Below are 17,605 nucleotides of genomic sequence, written 5' to 3'. Positions count from 1 at the left end.
TTTAATAGAAGATAACACATCTATCTATACATTAAAGGCTACAAAGAAGGCTAAGAAGGCCTTAGGTATTCTAAAGATTTAGTAGCTAGTAAACTTGCTTAACTTTACCTTTATTAAAAATGTTTAGCAGATCTTAAAATATTATCTAAAAAAGCGCTTTTTAAAGACTAATAGTAAAGTAAGGTAGTATTTTTTTAAAAAGTAAAAAAATTCTCTTTTAGTAACTATAGTAAGTACATTAAGTTAATAAAAGAGCGCTGTTAGGCAGTTATTAAGGCTAAAAGTAGACATATAAAGTAGTAAGACAGTAGTAGGATAAAATAACAGTATAATGCTTATTTATATAAATTTTACATAGAAAACAGCATTTTAAGAGCATTTAAGAATCGCTGGCCTGTGCGCGCGGGTGCAGCCCGTTCATGGAGGGGGGTTGTAAGGTGGAGAATCTACAAGAGGTGAGCTGGTTGACGGGGTAGTCTAGAAGCGTGCTCGTCCCCCACACTGTGTGTTCCCAATTTGATCGCAGCCCCAAACCCTTTTCTGTTGTTTGTTAGTCAACGGCTTGGTGTAGACCGTATTTAGTCCCCTAGTCAACGTTGTAAGGCGGGTGCAAGGGTGCATGGTCCAGATTCCCAGGGCCTCTATATATCACGTGACCAGGCCTTGGTCGTCCTTTCCCTCCGCCTCTGCCGTGACTCTTTTCTCTTCGCCCGGGCCACAACCGCCCCTACATCAAGCACATGGACTCTCTGCGTCGGTCTCCGCACTCTCGTTTCGCTCCCATGTGTCTCACTTCCTGCAACACCGTTCCTTCTCACCGTTCCTTCGCTCATGATTCGCCTCAACTGTGTCCCATGGTCTTCCGTCGCAATTACTTGCTAGTTCGGATACCCAATAATAACGCTGTCAGCATCGCACAAAGCAATATGTATACGAGAAGGCAACCAACCAAAGCCCCGCCCCCTGCATCCTTGGGGCCGGGTTTGCATCCCTCCCCCCAACTACACTCTTCTCCAGAATTTATGTCATCCAGCGGATCCTGCAAAACGTCTTCTCCGCTCTTCAATCAACCGATTTCAGACTTTCATTCATCTTACGTCTAATCCTCGATCAACTGACAATGGCGGGCGCGGATCCCGACAGGATGATCTATACTAAAAACAATGCCAAGAATACATCGAAGCATTCCCGCCACTCGAACGAGAAGACTACAAGCGAAAAGAGTTGGAGAGCGCCTGCAACCATTCTTTTGGCGCTTCTAATGGGGCTGGGGGTGGCGCTTGCACATCACTCTATGAATGTGCGCCTCAACAACAAACCCGTCGCGGAAATCAAAGTTTCCCAGGCGTGGATCTCTCGATTTAGTACTGCGCTTGCTTTTCTGACTAATACGTGTTTTATCGTTAGTGTCGGGGCCTCTTTCACACAGCGTCAATGGTTACGATTCCATCAGCAAAGCTTCACAATCGCCCAAATCGATGCGGTAACGGGCATTTTGGGGAATCTACTTGGGTTCTTCAGCAGCCGCGTTTGGTTCCGGCACCCTATACTGGTTCTCACTGCCCTTGCGTCATGGTGAGTTGCCCATCATGGCTGTTCTCATTGCCTGACTTCCATAGGGTCATTCCGCTGTCGGCCGTGGTCACTCCTGGTTCTTTGTCCGTCATCCCTTTGCGAACCACAGCAGCGATGAGTCTTCAGGTCCCGCAACCCTCCTTCAATCGTACATATTATGGATATGCATACGGCTCTACTCGTTCGCACCCCAGAGTTGCCACAATGACAGGCGAACGACTTCTGAGAATAGCATATGCGACCGCTTCGTCCACCCAGCTAGTACCTTTATCCCCAATCTACCAGAACTACTCGTATCATCTGCAGTTCAATGGCCCAGCAGTAAGATGCGGTGCGGCAAACGAATCCCTAATCCATGACATCTCCCAGGAGTCCAGCAACCTTACCTCTAAAGATTTTGCCATATACGCGTCGTGGGTCCCCGGTCCCTCCGAGGGGAATCGGCTCGATAGAACGGGATCCGCGACTCTTCTGAATGGAACGATATTGATTGGTCGGACTCTTGATTATGTATCAAGAGATGGAGCACGAATCTTCATCATGTCAAACGTTCCTCCAGCGTCCTTTTGGGAGGTGTTTACAGAGGACATCGACTCGCCCAGATACCGAGTCAACGTAACCGAGTGTTTGTTGTTCAACGCCACTTACGACGTGGACTTTAATTTTCAATACCCGCAACATACGCACCGCGTAAACATTTCGACTTGGCTGAACCCTGTATCCTCCCCTCTCAATGACGACTCCTTTCTCATCGGGGATGGGAGCGAAAATACGACAGCTGATGCCATTATTTCGTACTGCGCACTCATGAACGCTTTTGGGAGTTTACTTGTCGGTAAAATGGGTCTGGAAACCGTGAACGCAAGCTACTACGCCACCAACTGGCAAATGATAAAAATTGATTGGGCCCGCGCCGAAGCCGTGGAAGCGGGTCTGGAGCAACTCTTCCAGAATTTCACGGTAAGCCTGCTCAGCGACAGTGGGCTAACGTAGGTATCCCTATCTGCACATAGTCCCAAGCCAATTGCTTGTTCTAACTCGAACTTGATAGAAAAAACTCCGCGGATGCAGCCTTCGTCCCCGTGACGGTAGAGACATGGCCCATTACCTACATCTACAACCGTCCCGACCTCCTCCTCCCCTATGGGCTCGCCTTCCTAGCAACGACCATTTCCGCCATGGTTGGTCTCCATGCCTTCTTCGTCAACAAGGACAGCTACCAGAATATCTTCTCGACATTCCTCCGTGTGACGAATGATTCTTATCTACGCGCTTTAATCGATCCGGGCGATGCTGGGGCGGATCCATTACCGAGGCATCTGGCACAGGTGAGGATAAGGATGGTACGAGAAGAGGAAGCGGAAGATCGTGATGCTGGAAAGGAGCCGCATACTCGGCCATCCACTGTGGCTTGTCCGATGCCTCACTGCCGCCTCGGAATTTCGCTTGAAGTCTACCCCTCTGTCACCCGCCGCGGGGACGTTAGAATGGGACAGAAGACTGCAGCCCAAGTCTGGTCGGGTTCGTAACTTGTCACATCTCGTTTCTGTCGAGTTTAATTAATGCTACGAGCCACAGGGCTGGAAGGGGGCGATGACTCTGTGCAGGCTGATGCAAGTTCATTTCTAGAAGAAGGGTGGTGCGAAAGCTAACGATAAACGAGAAGGAAAGCGCTGGGCTGTAGTATTCAGTAGCATCACACATTTTACAGTACCAACTGCAAAGGAAACTCATGTATCAACATTTTCTAGACAGCGCTCGCTGGGACGCTGTGGGACGCTTTTAAACTGGTTAGCTGACTTAGCAACTGCGCCACGCAATTGCACACCAGAGGCACGTTCAAAACTAAACCTGCACCCTATTAGCTAGGAGAACTTAGAGTGTCTAATATCTAGCCGCGATCCAACCTTGAGCTATGCCTGGCTAGCAACAGGGGCCTATTTTGGGTCTCGCAGCGGATCACGTTTTAGTCCCCGCAGTGGACCAGGTTCCAAGGCCAGGTTCCAAATTTTAACCTCCCAGATCTAATCAGATCGTGGCTTGTGCTCAAGCCCTCTTGGCGCCCATCAAATCACGTGCAGCTTATGCCGCCTAGCGGTAACAACGCCTGCTTCAACGTCTCTCTTTATCAACTCCGCAAAATCAGCGCCCCTCGTACAAGGCTTGTGCCGGTGCGGGTCGGCCGCCCTCCCTGCTCGTGGTGGCAAAGTGTAGAGAGTTTTAGGAGCATCGCTACCTTTCCTGCTGCCGAGTCTCAATTTAACCGCGCCTCGGCTGAACCTTTCTCTAGACCGCCGTGGCGACACAGGAGGGCTTGGCAACCCCAGATGCACCACCTACATCCTCAGCCTTGTCGAGCTGAAGATGGACCATCACACTCTCTCGCGCGGCTCCTTAGCCTTGCCGGGGCCCAAAACAGGGCGATCTTGTCGGCATTGGGCAGAGTCTGCTGGCGATCGCTACGGAGACAGAGAAGACAGCCGAGCGATTCTCCCGGGACAAATCACGGTTGGACGACGCGGGACGATACTACCGGTTCAACGTGTTGAGAGGGCTAGAGGATATCGGGTTGGAGGAGTCGAAGCGAAAGAATGCTATTATTGCGACTACAGATCGATACATCGAGTCGCAGGCAGTATTCAAGCAGATGAAGACATGCGCCGACCGCATGCCTGGGAGAGAATGTTAGTGTTTTCAACGGCGTGGCTTTTAGTACGTAGCTGACTAGACTCTTTCGCCAGAATTAGTACATATATATGTGCCTTCTGGGTCCATCATTCATTTTCCCCAGCGTGCAACCTTCTTCACGACCTCGTTTCTCCCAGCAGCCCTTTCCCCCCAATCGCGAGATGGCTTCAAACGAGAGACAAACCTTTAAAGCAGAGAACATCTTCGCCGCCCTCTCGCACCTCGGCATCTGCGGCGAAGCACCATGCCTAGACGGCGAGTTCCGCGGCGGCCAATGCCACGTCTTCAAGGTCAACGTCCGGGACGCGGCAAGCCTCGCCGTGCGCGTGCCGCTGTACATGGACAACGCCGGCGGCCGGGACGCCAAGATCGAGGCGCTGCAGACGGAGCTGCGAAACCTCCAGGCGCTGGAGGCGAAGGGCTTCCCCTGGTCGCCGAGGTGCCGGGGGCAGAGCCTCACTTTCGACAACGCTGTCGAGCACCCCTTCCTCGTGTTGAGTTGGTTCGACGGCGCGCAGCTCTCCTGGAGCGAGGACTCTCCGCCACGGCCGGTGCGGGACAGGGTGCTCGGGCAGATGGCCTCGATACAGCTGGCCTTGATTGAGTGCACCCTGGAAAATGGTGCGTGACGTTGCTGGACAAATGACCGCGCTGATACGCTTGGCTAGGTTCTACTGCGACGGCGTATTTCGAGCGGCTCGCGGGGAACAGACGCACCCGGGTTGAGGAGGGCAGGATCCCCGGGCTTTCGCTGCAGGACTGTGCCGACCAGCGGGCGCTTCTCGACGCAGTGCTAGGCGCAGACCGAGACGACACGGCGCTGGCCATGGACCACGGCGACTTCAAGCCGGAGAACGTCATCATTGACGCTGAGTACAACATCCAGGGGTATGTACCGGGGAGAGGGTGGATGTCTGGACGGTGTGTTTCGTTTTATTCCTGTATGTGTGCTAATAATAGACCATCACAGACTGGGCGTTTGCGGCCCCGACTCCAATCCCACGCGCCGCCGGCCTTCCCCGCTTCCTGTGGCCGTCGTCGTTAGTTTCCGCCCCGAGTCTAGCCGTCCAGAGGGACCGAGAGGCCTACGTCGCGTCCTTTGCCGCGCAGTCGTCGCCGGCTGCGTCGTACATGCGGCGGTGGCAGGCCGCACGAGACATGGACTTTTGCACGCTCTACCTGGAGTCACTCTTCAGCAAGGGCATGCACTTTCGTTTGGCACGGGCCGGGTGGGGACTGCGTTATCGCGAGCTTGCTGTGAAGAGGGACACGCGAAGGCTTGGAAACGCCCCTGAGAAGGAGAATAGGTGGGTGACAGAGACCTCGTCAGAGGGCTAGGAGAATGAGTCTGCTCAATCTTTTCATGTAGCTCAGTCGCAATCCATGTGCTTCCCCTGGTCCCCGGCGCTCAGTTTTGGAACTCGCTCTATTTTTGACTGTACCCTTAGAATTTCTTGGTGTCCAAGATTCTGCTCCAACCTCAGATTTCCCGGACTGTGCGGAGGATGAGTTGAGGACGGGATAGTAAGTGATCGCGTTAGTGTACTAGCTGGACATAGCGATGTTATTTGGAAGATGGATTGTGAGAGAATGCAGCTAAATCCGGCGACAGCCAGCCGACTAAGGCTATTGATCTCACCTTGTTAGCGTTAGTCTTGTTGCGTTGTCTTCGAAGGCAGCATTCTCCTCGCGTAAGCCCTCGTCCGATAAGTCGTCCTTCTCCCTACGCCAGCCTTGCCTAGTCCAGGGCCATTGTCCTGTTGTCCTTCGGTCGTAGCGAGCGACGTTTCATATTCGCATGTATAGACTGGAGCGGTCGACGTCGTTTGGCGGTGGGAGTGGACTGCAGAAGCGTTTTCGGGACAGGCGGGCGAGAGCAGGGTTGAGCATCGGGGAGGAGTGTAGGTGCACTAGATGCTGCTAGAGTCGAAGCCAGGCGATGTGCTGGGCATGCGGAGCGAGGGGGGGGGGGATGTCTAAGGACTCGGTTGTTTGTTGTTGAGAATGTTTTAGTGACGACGCGCGACGGACAATGCATTTCGAAGTACGACGCCTCCAGCTGTCGGGTTGGACTTGTACCTCGGCATCTTTGACCTCTGTCCTTTACCGTAATGTGTCTAGCTCTGGAGTCGTCTATGAAACGGGTTTGAGGTGGGGTAGTGCAGGAGCATCAGACTGCCGGTTGCTTGCGCTAAGCCTCGCCGTGGAGAACATCGGTACGTACTGAGAAACTAAGCTGTTGCATAGCACTCGCGCTTTTGTCGCACGTTCTAGAGCAACGTCAGCTCAATTGAATCCTGTGCCAAGCAAAGGGGTTTTCTTGGCGCGGCAACGCACAAGCCAATCTTCAAGGTGCTCGTCGCTGAGATGAGGATAGCATACGAGGTCGTACTTGCTAGTGAGAGAGGCTGGAAATGGAGCTCAACGACGATCTCGTAGCGCGGTATGAAGCGGAGGCTCGGTTAGTAACGGGAGGGGTTGAAGGTTTGCCTGTATGTTGACAGGTTGAAGCCGTTTTGGCCAGTACTTCTAGCCACGGCGACGAGGACGCGGGCATTAGAACCTTGTGGCTGTGGATATGGGTAACAATTTCACTACATGCCGTAGCTCCGGGGGAGAAGGAACCCCCAATATTTGTTTCTGTATGCCTTGCGAACCCGATTTATACTTAAGGTGGTTTTTCTCTTGTTCGGAATGCGACATTCGAGTTGAGACGTTTGTGGAAGTTCGGGCGATTGATATATACAAGGCTAAGGCTGCGCGGGTTTAAATTTATTCCGAAGCTTGCATGACATTCTTGGCACAATAATTGAATTAGAAAAAGTCCCGCACTGATGCCTACCTAGGAATGATGCGAAGTGCATGCAGCACTTATATATTACAAGAGCCAGACCTCTGCTACCTTCTCTCCTCGCACCTACTCTAAGGCAGCATGTAGGCCAAGACCTTAGAGTGGAGCAGAAGACAAAGTTAATTGTGAGTTGTGAGTATACATAAAGTTCTAGGCGTCTCCAACAATCACTGAACACCCCATAAAATTGTTTCAAGACTACAATATAGGCGGAAGTGGGGATACTTGCAACGGAAATATGGTTTCTCGATGAGTCTGTGCTCGAGGTTCGGGTTGCGGAGGACTGACATGATTGGGGGATGCACGTGACGGAAAGAAGCGGCTTTGGAAATTCGGAGGATTCCCATCGCCCCAGCGCGTCCTCCGACGATCCATGTACCGGCGTTGGTGGGGCTGAACTCTTGGCTCGAGACACCACAACGGCCCAACATTAACAGGCTCATCCGCATATCCGCCACCTTCTCTACAACATCGTCTAGGGTGCTCTTCTTTTAGGAGTGGCCTCATACGAACATCACACCGCAGCAATTGGCAAGGCTTGGATTCTTCCACCACCCCGATGACGAAAAACGCGACAATGTCCACTGTTTCGTCTGCGAATCGGAGGCATCACAACGTGATCCAGTTGGGCCTTACACTATGGAAGAGTTGCTGGAACAACGTGACGAAAACTACCTATGGGCAGACATGCTTCGAGAACTGCAGCCTACTTCCATTACAGACGCTCCATCGCCAGCGACGAACTCCCTATTGTATACGAACACCCCTATTAACACACACCTGATACAAGAACTCGACTCGGAATCCCTGTCACAAGAACCAACAACGCTACCACTGACTATGTCACCAAACGCCGCAAGACCGACATATGCTTCAGTTCTAAAGACCTCTCCACGATCTCAACCGCAATTGGAACCCAAATCGCCTCCGCTTACTCCTCGGTCGCCCTATGTGTATAAGCTTCCCCTGAATAGTAACTAAGCAAGCTTCACCCTCAATCTTCAACTTCCATCACCCGCAGGGGCGTTTCGACGATATGGGCGATTTGGCTCTATGGGCAGTTGGTGTGTATGGGTAAGCCGCCCATAGAGCTGATCCGCCCATGCACACCAACCGCCTATACACCCAAATCGCCCATATGGTCGAAACCCCCCTGCGGGCATCTCTGCTTACATAAAATTCGTCAATCATATGACCCCGCTCGCGAAGTGGCTGTGTGCCTAAATCGCCCATATCGTCGAAAAGCCCCTATGGGCTTCCGCTTACATAAAATTGGCTATAACCCTGCTCGCGACCAAAAAACACAAGTTATAAAGGATGATGAGAATGATCGTCGAAAGCTGGTTCAGGCTCCTAGCTTTTTGAAGTGATCCTAGAACAAATTGGCTAGGGAGCCTGTTTGAGTTATGTCACGTACTAGTGCAAGCAAAGAACTTTTAAACAGCAAACTCTAGGCTCTTACAAAATTCGACATCAGACGCACCAGAAAATATTACACTGTATTTTGCGTTATTTGAGAAGATGAAATATACGATAAAAATAGGTTTTGGAGCCGAAAAAGTACCCACAACATAATTTGTTACTTAAATGTCCCACTTAGCTCAGCTCCCCAACCGTTTCTTAGCGACAGTACATCCTTATGCAGGTTCGGTGTCCGGCTTTTGCATGCTGCTCGACTTTCTCTTGACACTAACTATAAATATTCTGGATTAGCTCCTACTAATTTGGTGGGAGCTAGTTCACAATTAGTATAGCTAGTGTCAAAGCGCTAGCGGCAGAAAGTGGAGCAGCGAATGAAAGCCGGACACCGAACCTGGATAGGGCTGTATGGTTCAGGCTCCTAACTTTTTTAAGCGATATCTGTTTTATACTGGGGGTGTAGTTTTGAGGCTAGAACAAATTGGCTAGGAAGCCTGTTTGGGTTATATTACGTGCCAGTGCAAGCGGAGGACGTTTAAACAGCCACGACAGGGCTTAATGCCATATTTAGCATAGAGCCCAAATGAGTGACGTTACTTAAAGTTCAGCATGCTAGATTTGAAATTCGTGAATTGAGAAACCGTCCTTGCTCCAGAACAACGCAGTAACGAGCGCAACTGAGTTCGGAATTGGTCTAGAATATTTGTATAGACAACTATTATCGGAGCCTATGCATGTAATTATTTTAATCTTTATTTCTGCGGAATTTAATATTTGCGAGTCCGTTTACGAACTTGTAAGATGGAAAACCAAATTTGGGAACTAAGTCCCCAAACTGGGACCCAGCGCGAAACGGGAACACAAGAACTAAATCTAAGATAAATTCGTAGAAACTGTTACAAAAGGGCTCTGTGGACTGGTCCCCTCCTACTACGGCGTCAAAGGGGACTAAATCCGGGAACCATGGTCGTAGCCCAAAACTGGATCTCAAAGACCAAATTCAAAAATGCAAAGGTCGCCTAACGTAAAACCAAATCCACATCCTGCGCACCTAGCTGTCTTTATTTAAAGTTTAAAGTTGATTTTTGTTCCTTTAACGCAGTAAAAGTTATATAAAGCTGACAGGCCGCTACTTGCAGCGTAACAGTTATGTCTTTAGAGCAAATGCAGACACTCGCACGGTCGAAGCGGGCCGCAAACGAAAATTTCTGAAAGCGAGTCGAAACCCTTGGCAGTAAATTCACCGAGCTGTCGCAGGGTTACGAGGCAGACGTATATTTTCTCGCATATCGCAATGGTCGATTTCATACCTACTCATCTACAGATAATGCTTCATGGCCTCTAAGCCCGGAAACTCTCGTAAGCCCCTCTCATTTCACATTCTACAGTACTAAGACTAACTTCTATCTTAAGAGCAAATTGTACCCCCCACCAATAAAGAAGTCGCCAGCACATTATCGCCGAATTAAACCTAAACGAGCGAAGGTGAATTCCCGCAAAGCTATCTTACATAAACGTTTATTAGTAGGCTGCAGCTTGACCTCGGCACAAAGCGAATTTGAGTACGTGATCGGGAAGAAGTAATAACGTAACGGACTTTCTTAGTTAAGGCTAGTTTTGCTAACTTATTGCTAATTAACATAAAACGCAGTGCAGAGACTAATGGCAGAAATCTAAATTCAACGTACTTCCTTACAGCAAATGACACAATAACGAAAGAGCGCCCCATTTAACTATTTCCTTCTCTTCCCTCTCAAGTAAAACATGTCTTCTTTCTCTTAGATCTCCTTATCGGGTTTTTAGCCTTTTCCTGTTCGTCTCCTTGGTCTATTTTATATCTCTCCCTCTTGCTACCGCGAGTTTCTGCTTTAACTCTCCTAGTGATATTCTCCATTTCTTCCGTATCACCTTCGATGCTGTCAAGCCGATCGTCCACCTCCCCTAGATGGCGCATGATGTAGCTGTTATATTTTTCGAGGATACTAATCCTCTCACTATGTTGGGCGAGTTCCTGTCTAAGTTGATTGTTTAAGCCGTTCATTGTCGCCCCCAACGGAGTAAGTTACGCTTTGAGAATTTTTAGAAGAACTTACTAAGCGGCTCGTATCGAGACGACTGCTTCATTTCATAAGGTAAGTGCTTTGTAATTTTTCCTTCCGTATTCACTTCGCCACTCCCTAAATTACTTTTACATTCTGGTGCTAACTAGATATCCATCTTGTGTTAGGAGCCTAACTTAATAGAGCGTAGTACTTATTACATATCTGTTCTGACGTAGCGACTACTTCATTCGAGCCGTCAAGTTTGACTAAAGGTGAAGTACCCTAACACGGTCAGCAGTTCCCTGGAAGGTATATAGTGTTCTCACGCACCATGTCCTGAGACGTGGGGTCCTCAACTGTAGCCCCCGAGTCACACATTTTTTAAGGTAAGAAGAGTAGCTCATAGGATTTTGGGGAACAAATGATTTGAACAGTGTTGTTTTAAGAAATATGGAGTCCTTTTATATTCAGCCCCTTCTACGGCTCAGCTAATAGGACAGTTTAAGGCAGACTCTTGCGCCTCCATGCAAGCTGTATCAAGGTTACGGCCATGGTAGATGGATGATCCTTCCCCTTCCACGCACCTTGGCTGTGCCTCCATAGGACGTCATACTGATTAATGAGGTATAGCATCAGCCCCTTTCTTCGACACCAGGACGGATATTTGAACGTATCTGGTCCAATACCGCTTCTCACAGCAATATTTGCCCAGCCCTTTTGCTACACTCATGCCTCAGCACATCCCTCCGTGTCTTACTCCAGCGCTACAGGGTTTGGATCTGCGTGGCCAAAGCCACTTCCTTGTGCCGTGGGCCCCACATCTATCAGGACGAGCATGAAGCTAGATTGCGTGGGTATCTTGACCGGAGCTCCTGTAAACGCTCATGTACCCCCAGGAACCCCTTATTGGGTGTTCTGCAAGGCTAACTTCAGTAATTTACAGGCCTTTATCATCTGTATCTAGAGCTCCCTATTCATGCAAGGCTTGGATTCTCTAGGGTCTATGTGGGCTTCATCCACTACCAAAGCGTTCAATGTTCAATACGATTCCTGTTCTTGTGGCGCTCCGACGTAGCAGACGTTCACTAGCAGCTACGCCTCAATGCCATGTACTAGGGCATGTTCATGGGGACTTCCCGATGGTGAAGCTGCCAGGCGTCCAGGATTGCCGACAGAAGAACATACTCTAATCAATTCGCAACCTCAGCTCATTCCTGGCACTAGTGATACCGAATCGCAGGCAATGTGAGTGTCAGTGAACCCCTATAGCCACCAATACGGACTTGAATCTACCCGCGGTGTCCGGTAGCCCCCTCTACCAGGTCCTCGATGTCTCACTCCAGCAATGCAGGGAATAAGTATGGGTGACCAAAGCCACCTTCTCGTTCCGTGTGCTCCACATCTATAAGGCAGCCTTTATGGTATCTTTCTTTCTTATTATGTAACCACCCACATACTTCAGGGGCCCATTCATGTCCTCTACGAGATGACTTCACTGATCAACGCGGTGACTAGTATACACAGCTGTTTCCTGGCTTGGACACACTAAGACTTACCTGCTGACGAAGTGTGCTGCATTCGAGTGATTGCTGATTTTGTCCAACCTCTGCAGTAACATCGCCGCCAGCTACGCCTCAACACTATGCGCCAGGAGACATTCATGCGGAGTTCCCGATAGCGAAGCGACTAGCCGTCCAGCGCCGCTGGCTGGAGAACGCGGTCGAATCGATCTGCAACCTCAAGCCATTCCTGCACTCGTGACACTAAGTTGCAGGGAATGTGGATGTCAGGAAGCCTCATAGCCACTCCAGATACGGAACTCCTTCCATTCGTGGTGCCTATTTTGCGCCCTCTACCGGATCAAGGTCGAAGCTCGGATGCCCAGAATGCTCCGTTCGCACAAGGATTCGTCCCCATCGCCGTTACGTGTGGTTTCAACCGGGGAAGCCGTCTTTCCTCTAACTGGGCGTGCTGCCGGGCGCAGCGGATGTAACAAGGGATGGTGAAGAATCCGGATACAGTAATTTATGAATCACGGCGCCGAGGCACCAGAAAAGCCTCATTCATGCGGCGCTTCCATCATGGCCAGGCATTGAAACAGGTCAGACAGACTGGCTGAGCGCGCGAGGCAGACAAAGACTAAAGCGTCTAGCATATAAGGAGGTACCGTTTAAGCCACAGCTGGTCAAATTTTCCGCAGTTCGTCTCCTCTTTACAATGGCACATGCTATTTTTATTAGTTATATTGTTTGCTGCTCAGTCGGGCTGATTCTAAGCGTTAGGCTCATATACCGGGATTTAAAGCCGTATAGAACGAACGAGATGAATAGGATGTTCAGGGCAGACAGGCGCTGGGAGAGGGCTTTGGCTGCTGTATTCAACGTCGCTCAAGCTGCCTTACTTGTGAATAATATAACAGCAGTTACAATGACGATCACCTCCACTAGCTAGTTCAACTGGATAGATCTATCTATTACATGCACCCTCTAGTTGATCGTCGGCACAAATGTAAGAACCCCTATTAGAATCCGTCAACTTGCTAACTCGTAGCATAAATAGCTTGCCCGCTATCTTCGTGCCTTATCCATGGCACGTGCTGTTACGTATCTGCCATATATGGCGATTATCCTCTTGACCGCACGCGATGTTGTCTTCTATCTTGAGAACCCGCTGACACGGGATTCGTCAGGCCTTCTTATCTAGAATAGGAAGACAAAGATATTTTTTATATACAAATTAGTAGTCCTTTCTTCTCTCGCTATAGGACCACTTATTTCTGCAGCAATTTTATACTAGAAGCTTTGTTAACATGAGAACCTAGAGCAAAACAATTAAGAGTACAAGGGTATACTGATACTCTTTATTGTTACAAACGTAATTGCGGCGCTGTGCGAGCTGTGTGGAACGACTGTAATTCTATACTCTGTCCTGTCAGCTAGGCCTGAAACCGACATCTGCTACGGAGTTTTCCTGGTACGTCTTTAACCCCTTTTTATTATGTAAGCTTACAGGGACTAGGCTTGTATATCTGCTCAGTTACTATGTGCCTTCAGCTTTTGCTTTCGCAATATTGCGGGCTGGTCCATAAAGAGGATTAGAGCCTGTATGGCTATACTACATCTGATACGTACAGATGGTGACAATTTACGAGGAGCAGTTGAGCTAGAAAGCCAAGCGTCCTAAGTGCAGGACTAGTTTAAGGAATTTGGACTACTATAAATAACGAAAACTGATGGATACATTATTGGCCTTGTACGATCCCGTTGTTGCCCTTTGTCTTTGGGCCTGTTTAGGACCCCTAGCTAAAAATAGCAAATGATTCTGTAAGCCTAGGACTACATCACATAACTGGCCTCCAGTCTGACTAATAAGGTCCGCCTACTACCGAGCTCAGATCACACACATGTACACATACACAACAATACACTTATACATGAGACACAATACGCGTGCCACCTTTGCTCACAGATTCTGCATCACTAAAGAATAGGTTGCTGGCGACAAGAGGGGCCATAAAGGACTGCCACCCTAGCGCTTACATCTCCAGCAATTATTAAGAAAGCAAAGTTCCTATAATCCGCACGCTAGTAATTGCTTAAGGACACTATTAATTTGAGATTAGTAGAGCTAATAAACTAAATACAGGGAAACTAAAAAGAACTTTGCAACAAATTTAGAATGTGGCTCGCCCAACGGGATTGTTTTGTCCTGTATTGCTTCCCAGTTTTGGTCCTACCATCAGATCCTACTTTTGGTCCTGTTTAAAGCTTCTAATAAAGAACAATTTCCTCCATATGCAAGACTAGAGTTAGAGTCATCAAAATGTCACCTCCCCTCAACCGGGCAGAGCTGTATGACATAACGAAAGCGCTCAAGTACTATTAATATAACGTCGAAGAAGACGATCTGAAAGCTAATGACTTTAAATGGGTGCTTAGGTTTGTCGGGGCCCTATTAAAGTCGGCACATTCATGAGGAAGAGGAAAGCTAGTGGAGAGGTCGAGGGCGGAGAAGGCAGGCCAAAGCGGATAAAAAGTGAATTTGACAACAATAAAGGCTTGCAGAAGAGGTCACGCAGCGAGGATCTTGAGTCTAAGAATGAAGCCAGCAAGTTGAAGAGATCACGCAGTAATGATCTCAAGGATGAAGGCGGCAAGTCAAAGAGAATGAGAAGAAGCGAGTCCAAGAGTGATGCCGGTAGGCTGAAGAGATTGAACAGGGAGAACCGGGACGGTTGTTCGAGCATCGGACCAAAGCGCACTTGAGAAGCTCTCCCTTCAGCCGGGCGTACTTCCGATGAGCCAGCGTCTGATTCTAGGCCCTAAGAGGCCGCGGCCGGTTGAAGAGCTGCCATGTCCTGCGGGCGTTTTTGACATTCCACCGGCACAAGTTCAAGGCTCTTATAATCGAATGTGAAGAAGTACTCCCTGTGGGAGGAAAGAACACTCTGTTCGCTTAGGGGTGTACGCATCTCCATTAAGTTGGGCGTGTGTGAATTCGTCTGCAACATAGATCAGCCGCTTGCTCGGCTTATATGCTCCCGTACCGCTTACAACGATCCACAAAGTTTTGCCTCAGCGCCTACGTCGTAACGATGATGTGGAAAGGCGGAGCATTCTAGATATCGAGGAGGCGGAACCAATGGCTCAAGGCGCATGATGCTTTGCGGGACTAGCTGCGGCACGGCGATATCGAGAACCCAGTAAGTGGTGCCATTGACGGTAGGAGGAGCAGTCCGATCTAGTCCCTTTAACCGCATGAATTCCTGGGATACCCACTGCGGCGTGACGGCTTAGGAGATCTAAAAATGCTGCCGCCACTTGAGGGAACAGACACTCTAGACCAATCCTTCAGATTGCATAAAGACCTACAATGCTGCCTACAGGGCAATCACCCAGGACATCCATAATGGGAGCTTGGTTGAACCACCACGATGCTCTTCCACCAATGCATGGCCACTGCTTAAGACATACCAGGGCGCCCGTTGCAAGCTATAGCGGCAACGCGGGCTGAGCGCTCAAGAACGCCTTGCGAGCAAGTCTGTAAGCCAGTGGATCGTCGACGATACCCAGGTCTTCGTGCACCGTGTTCATGCAACCTCTATATTAAGCTCAAAGCCTGCGGCATCGCCACTGGCACTGTCTTAAGATCCTGGCTTCGAGGCATATATGAGGCTTTCTCGGATCTACCCCTGCTGAAGCGTAGCGGCAGGAAATGCATATAAGACCACAGTGGCTCCCTGGGTTGAGTCAATATCTTTATGAGCTTCTATACCTCCTCTTTTATGACCAGCACACCATCTGCCTTTAATATATCATTCTGGCGGAGAACCGACAATTCCTTTGACAACATAAAGGCGTCGTCCCTTAAGGCCTAGATGAGAGCCATTAGAGAACGTCAGAAGCGTCGCCATGTCTATACTAAGTTCCCGAGTATTGATCAACAGCTCAAAGCTCAAAGAACGCATTCTTTCTGCTGGCCGGGAAACAATCCGTACCTTACGAATCTAAAGCGGGGACGCACGACAAAGAGATCAAAGGCACAAAAACATCCAAAAAGGGCGCGAGCTCCCAGTCCCAATGAACTCCCAGCAACTAACAATGCTGCGGCTGAAGGACGAGTCAGCACTTCTAAGGCCGAGAGTCCATCCGCGGCTCTGGAACCTTCTAGGCCGGGTAGTGAAAGCCAGGCCGATGGAGAAGGGGCGAAGGAAACTGAAAGCCGGAGCCTGAAAATGCAGCAAGGATCTCCTCAACCCACCGAAGAATATCTGCAAGAAGCGTCCGGAACGAAGCCTGAAGCGATAGCTGACGTCAGGAGAACCTGTGCCGCCGAGGCGCCTCGCGATCAAGAGCATTCACCCGCGGAAGTCGTCCTGCCTGTCGAAGCCGTCGAAGCCGTCAAAACCCAGGCGAAGGCCGGGCTGGATGAAGATATGCAACTAAGTCGAAACCGCGCCATATCTGAAGATAGTGAAGCTATCGAAGCAGCGACGCCGCAGACAGACACCGAAGCAATGAGCCGAGAACCGGGGACCTCGGAAAATAATCCAATCACGATTCCGGAGGATGACTCTGACAAGGGCATGGATACTGAGGACATGGATACTAAGGACATGGATACTAAGGACGAAGACAAGGTCGATGAGCCATCCGACAATATGATCATTAACAATAAGGGACAGCCTATTACCAATAACAATGTCTCCGACGACGACGAGGAATCTGGGAAGCCACCCAGGAACATGGTTGCTGAGGGCCAATGCTATCAGCTCTCAAGTTTCCGAAATGAATACCAGCCCACTACAGACCACGGTGGCTTTGAAGAGGATATGGATGCTGAGGGCTCTGAGGAGGACATGGATGCTGAGGGCCCTGAAGAGGACGTGGATGCTGAGGGCTCCGAAGAGGATATGGACGCTGCGGGTGGGGAACAGCCTATTACAAACAACGATGGCTCCGACAAGAACATGGGTATCAAGGACGGAGACGAGGCCAATAACGCCATCAATGTCGAAAGCAACAGTGACCCCAGACGGCGTCGGCCGCGACAACGCTTGCCTGGTATGGTTAATTGGACATCGCGAAATTAGAAGAAAAAGAGTAAGAAAATGCTTCGCACCGCGTGGGAGGAGGTACAGGAGCAGCGGACTAGAGTTTATACGCGCAGGATGCTCCGCGGATTTAAGCGGATCAGAAGTTTTGAAAAGAAAATAAAAAGTGCGCGCGACGATGGTCTGCCCCCTGGGACGGCGCTTAAACTTTGCAGCTGGTGGAAGGAACATGAACGGCGATTACTGCGAAAACCACAAGCTAGACCACACAAAGAAATCTTGTGCGAGTTTAGACAGAGTTTGGTACAATTGCAAGAGGCGGAGGCCGAGAGACTGAGCATTGCAGTCGCCATGGGCGATGGCGATAGCAACGATGATGACTATGATGATGATGATGATGATGATGATGTCTTTATTACGCCCGGCTCTAGCCTAGAGGGCACTAGTGCGTTATTACCTAAGCGCTTCCTTAGTAAT

General features: G+C 49.7%; 7 protein-coding genes across 7 annotated transcripts; 5 read left to right on the top strand and 2 right to left on the bottom strand.

Annotated features, from left to right (window-relative positions):
• Nucleotides 1-1,120: 1,120 nt before the first annotated feature.
• Nucleotides 1,121-3,104, top strand: BDR25DRAFT_320387 (uncharacterized protein; the record flags this gene model as incomplete). Its single annotated transcript, XM_033691895.1, has 3 exons — nucleotides 1,121-1,575; nucleotides 1,620-2,564; nucleotides 2,627-3,104. 3 exons carry the CDS (start codon nucleotides 1,121-1,123, stop codon nucleotides 3,102-3,104), a joined length of 1,878 nt encoding a protein of 625 aa, XP_033539777.1.
• Nucleotides 3,105-4,424: 1,320 nt separating this feature from the next.
• Nucleotides 4,425-5,601, top strand: BDR25DRAFT_247028 (uncharacterized protein; the record flags this gene model as incomplete). The annotated part of the gene is made up of 3 exons (XM_033685945.1): nucleotides 4,425-4,884; nucleotides 4,932-5,155; nucleotides 5,224-5,601. 3 exons carry the CDS (start codon nucleotides 4,425-4,427, stop codon nucleotides 5,599-5,601), a joined length of 1,062 nt encoding a protein of 353 aa, XP_033539776.1.
• Nucleotides 5,602-6,231: 630 nt separating this feature from the next.
• BDR25DRAFT_117725 (uncharacterized protein) lies at nucleotides 6,232-6,530 on the top strand. The gene has a single exon (XM_033683663.1). It carries the CDS (start codon nucleotides 6,296-6,298, stop codon nucleotides 6,488-6,490), a length of 195 nt encoding a protein of 64 aa, XP_033539775.1. The 5' UTR covers nucleotides 6,232-6,295; the 3' UTR covers nucleotides 6,491-6,530.
• A 3,756-nt stretch (nucleotides 6,531-10,286) lies between these two features.
• Nucleotides 10,287-11,529, bottom strand: BDR25DRAFT_363345 (uncharacterized protein; the record flags this gene model as incomplete). The annotated part of the gene is made up of 7 exons (XM_033696726.1): nucleotides 10,287-10,527; nucleotides 10,623-10,718; nucleotides 10,808-10,857; nucleotides 10,906-10,931; nucleotides 11,088-11,295; nucleotides 11,344-11,456; nucleotides 11,517-11,529. The coding sequence occupies 7 exons, from the start codon at nucleotides 11,527-11,529 to the stop codon at nucleotides 10,287-10,289; spliced, it is 747 nt and encodes a 248-aa protein (XP_033539774.1).
• Nucleotides 11,530-12,792: 1,263 nt separating this feature from the next.
• Nucleotides 12,793-13,026, top strand: BDR25DRAFT_247012 (uncharacterized protein; the record flags this gene model as incomplete). Its single annotated transcript, XM_033685943.1, has 1 exon — nucleotides 12,793-13,026. One exon carries the CDS (start codon nucleotides 12,793-12,795, stop codon nucleotides 13,024-13,026), a length of 234 nt encoding a protein of 77 aa, XP_033539773.1.
• A 790-nt stretch (nucleotides 13,027-13,816) lies between these two features.
• On the bottom strand, nucleotides 13,817-15,927 carry BDR25DRAFT_363343 (uncharacterized protein; the record flags this gene model as incomplete). The annotated part of the gene is made up of 14 exons (XM_033696725.1): nucleotides 13,817-13,852; nucleotides 13,920-13,964; nucleotides 14,018-14,069; nucleotides 14,245-14,307; nucleotides 14,405-14,508; nucleotides 14,543-14,896; nucleotides 14,957-15,002; nucleotides 15,043-15,076; nucleotides 15,139-15,352; nucleotides 15,396-15,423; nucleotides 15,459-15,513; nucleotides 15,549-15,649; nucleotides 15,709-15,814; nucleotides 15,873-15,927. The coding sequence occupies 14 exons, from the start codon at nucleotides 15,925-15,927 to the stop codon at nucleotides 13,817-13,819; spliced, it is 1,293 nt and encodes a 430-aa protein (XP_033539772.1).
• Nucleotides 15,928-15,952: 25 nt separating this feature from the next.
• BDR25DRAFT_385302 (uncharacterized protein) lies at nucleotides 15,953-17,167 on the top strand (the record flags this gene model as incomplete). The annotated part of the gene is made up of 1 exon (XM_033697926.1): nucleotides 15,953-17,167. One exon carries the CDS (start codon nucleotides 15,953-15,955, stop codon nucleotides 17,165-17,167), a length of 1,215 nt encoding a protein of 404 aa, XP_033539771.1.
• Nucleotides 17,168-17,605: the final 438 nt, after the last annotated feature.

The sequence above is a fragment of the Lindgomyces ingoldianus genome (genome assembly GCF_010093535.1).
Source record: "Lindgomyces ingoldianus strain ATCC 200398 unplaced genomic scaffold BDR25scaffold_66, whole genome shotgun sequence".
NCBI classification, from domain to species: Eukaryota; Fungi; Ascomycota; class Dothideomycetes; order Pleosporales; family Lindgomycetaceae; genus Lindgomyces; species Lindgomyces ingoldianus.
This window is presented reverse-complemented; position numbering and strand designations above follow the sequence as displayed.

Excerpts from the sequence above, each read along its gene's own strand:
- BDR25DRAFT_117725 (XM_033683663.1), top strand. The coding sequence starts at position 6,296 with ATGCATTTCGAAGTACGACGCCTCCAGCTGTCGGGTTGGACTTGTACC.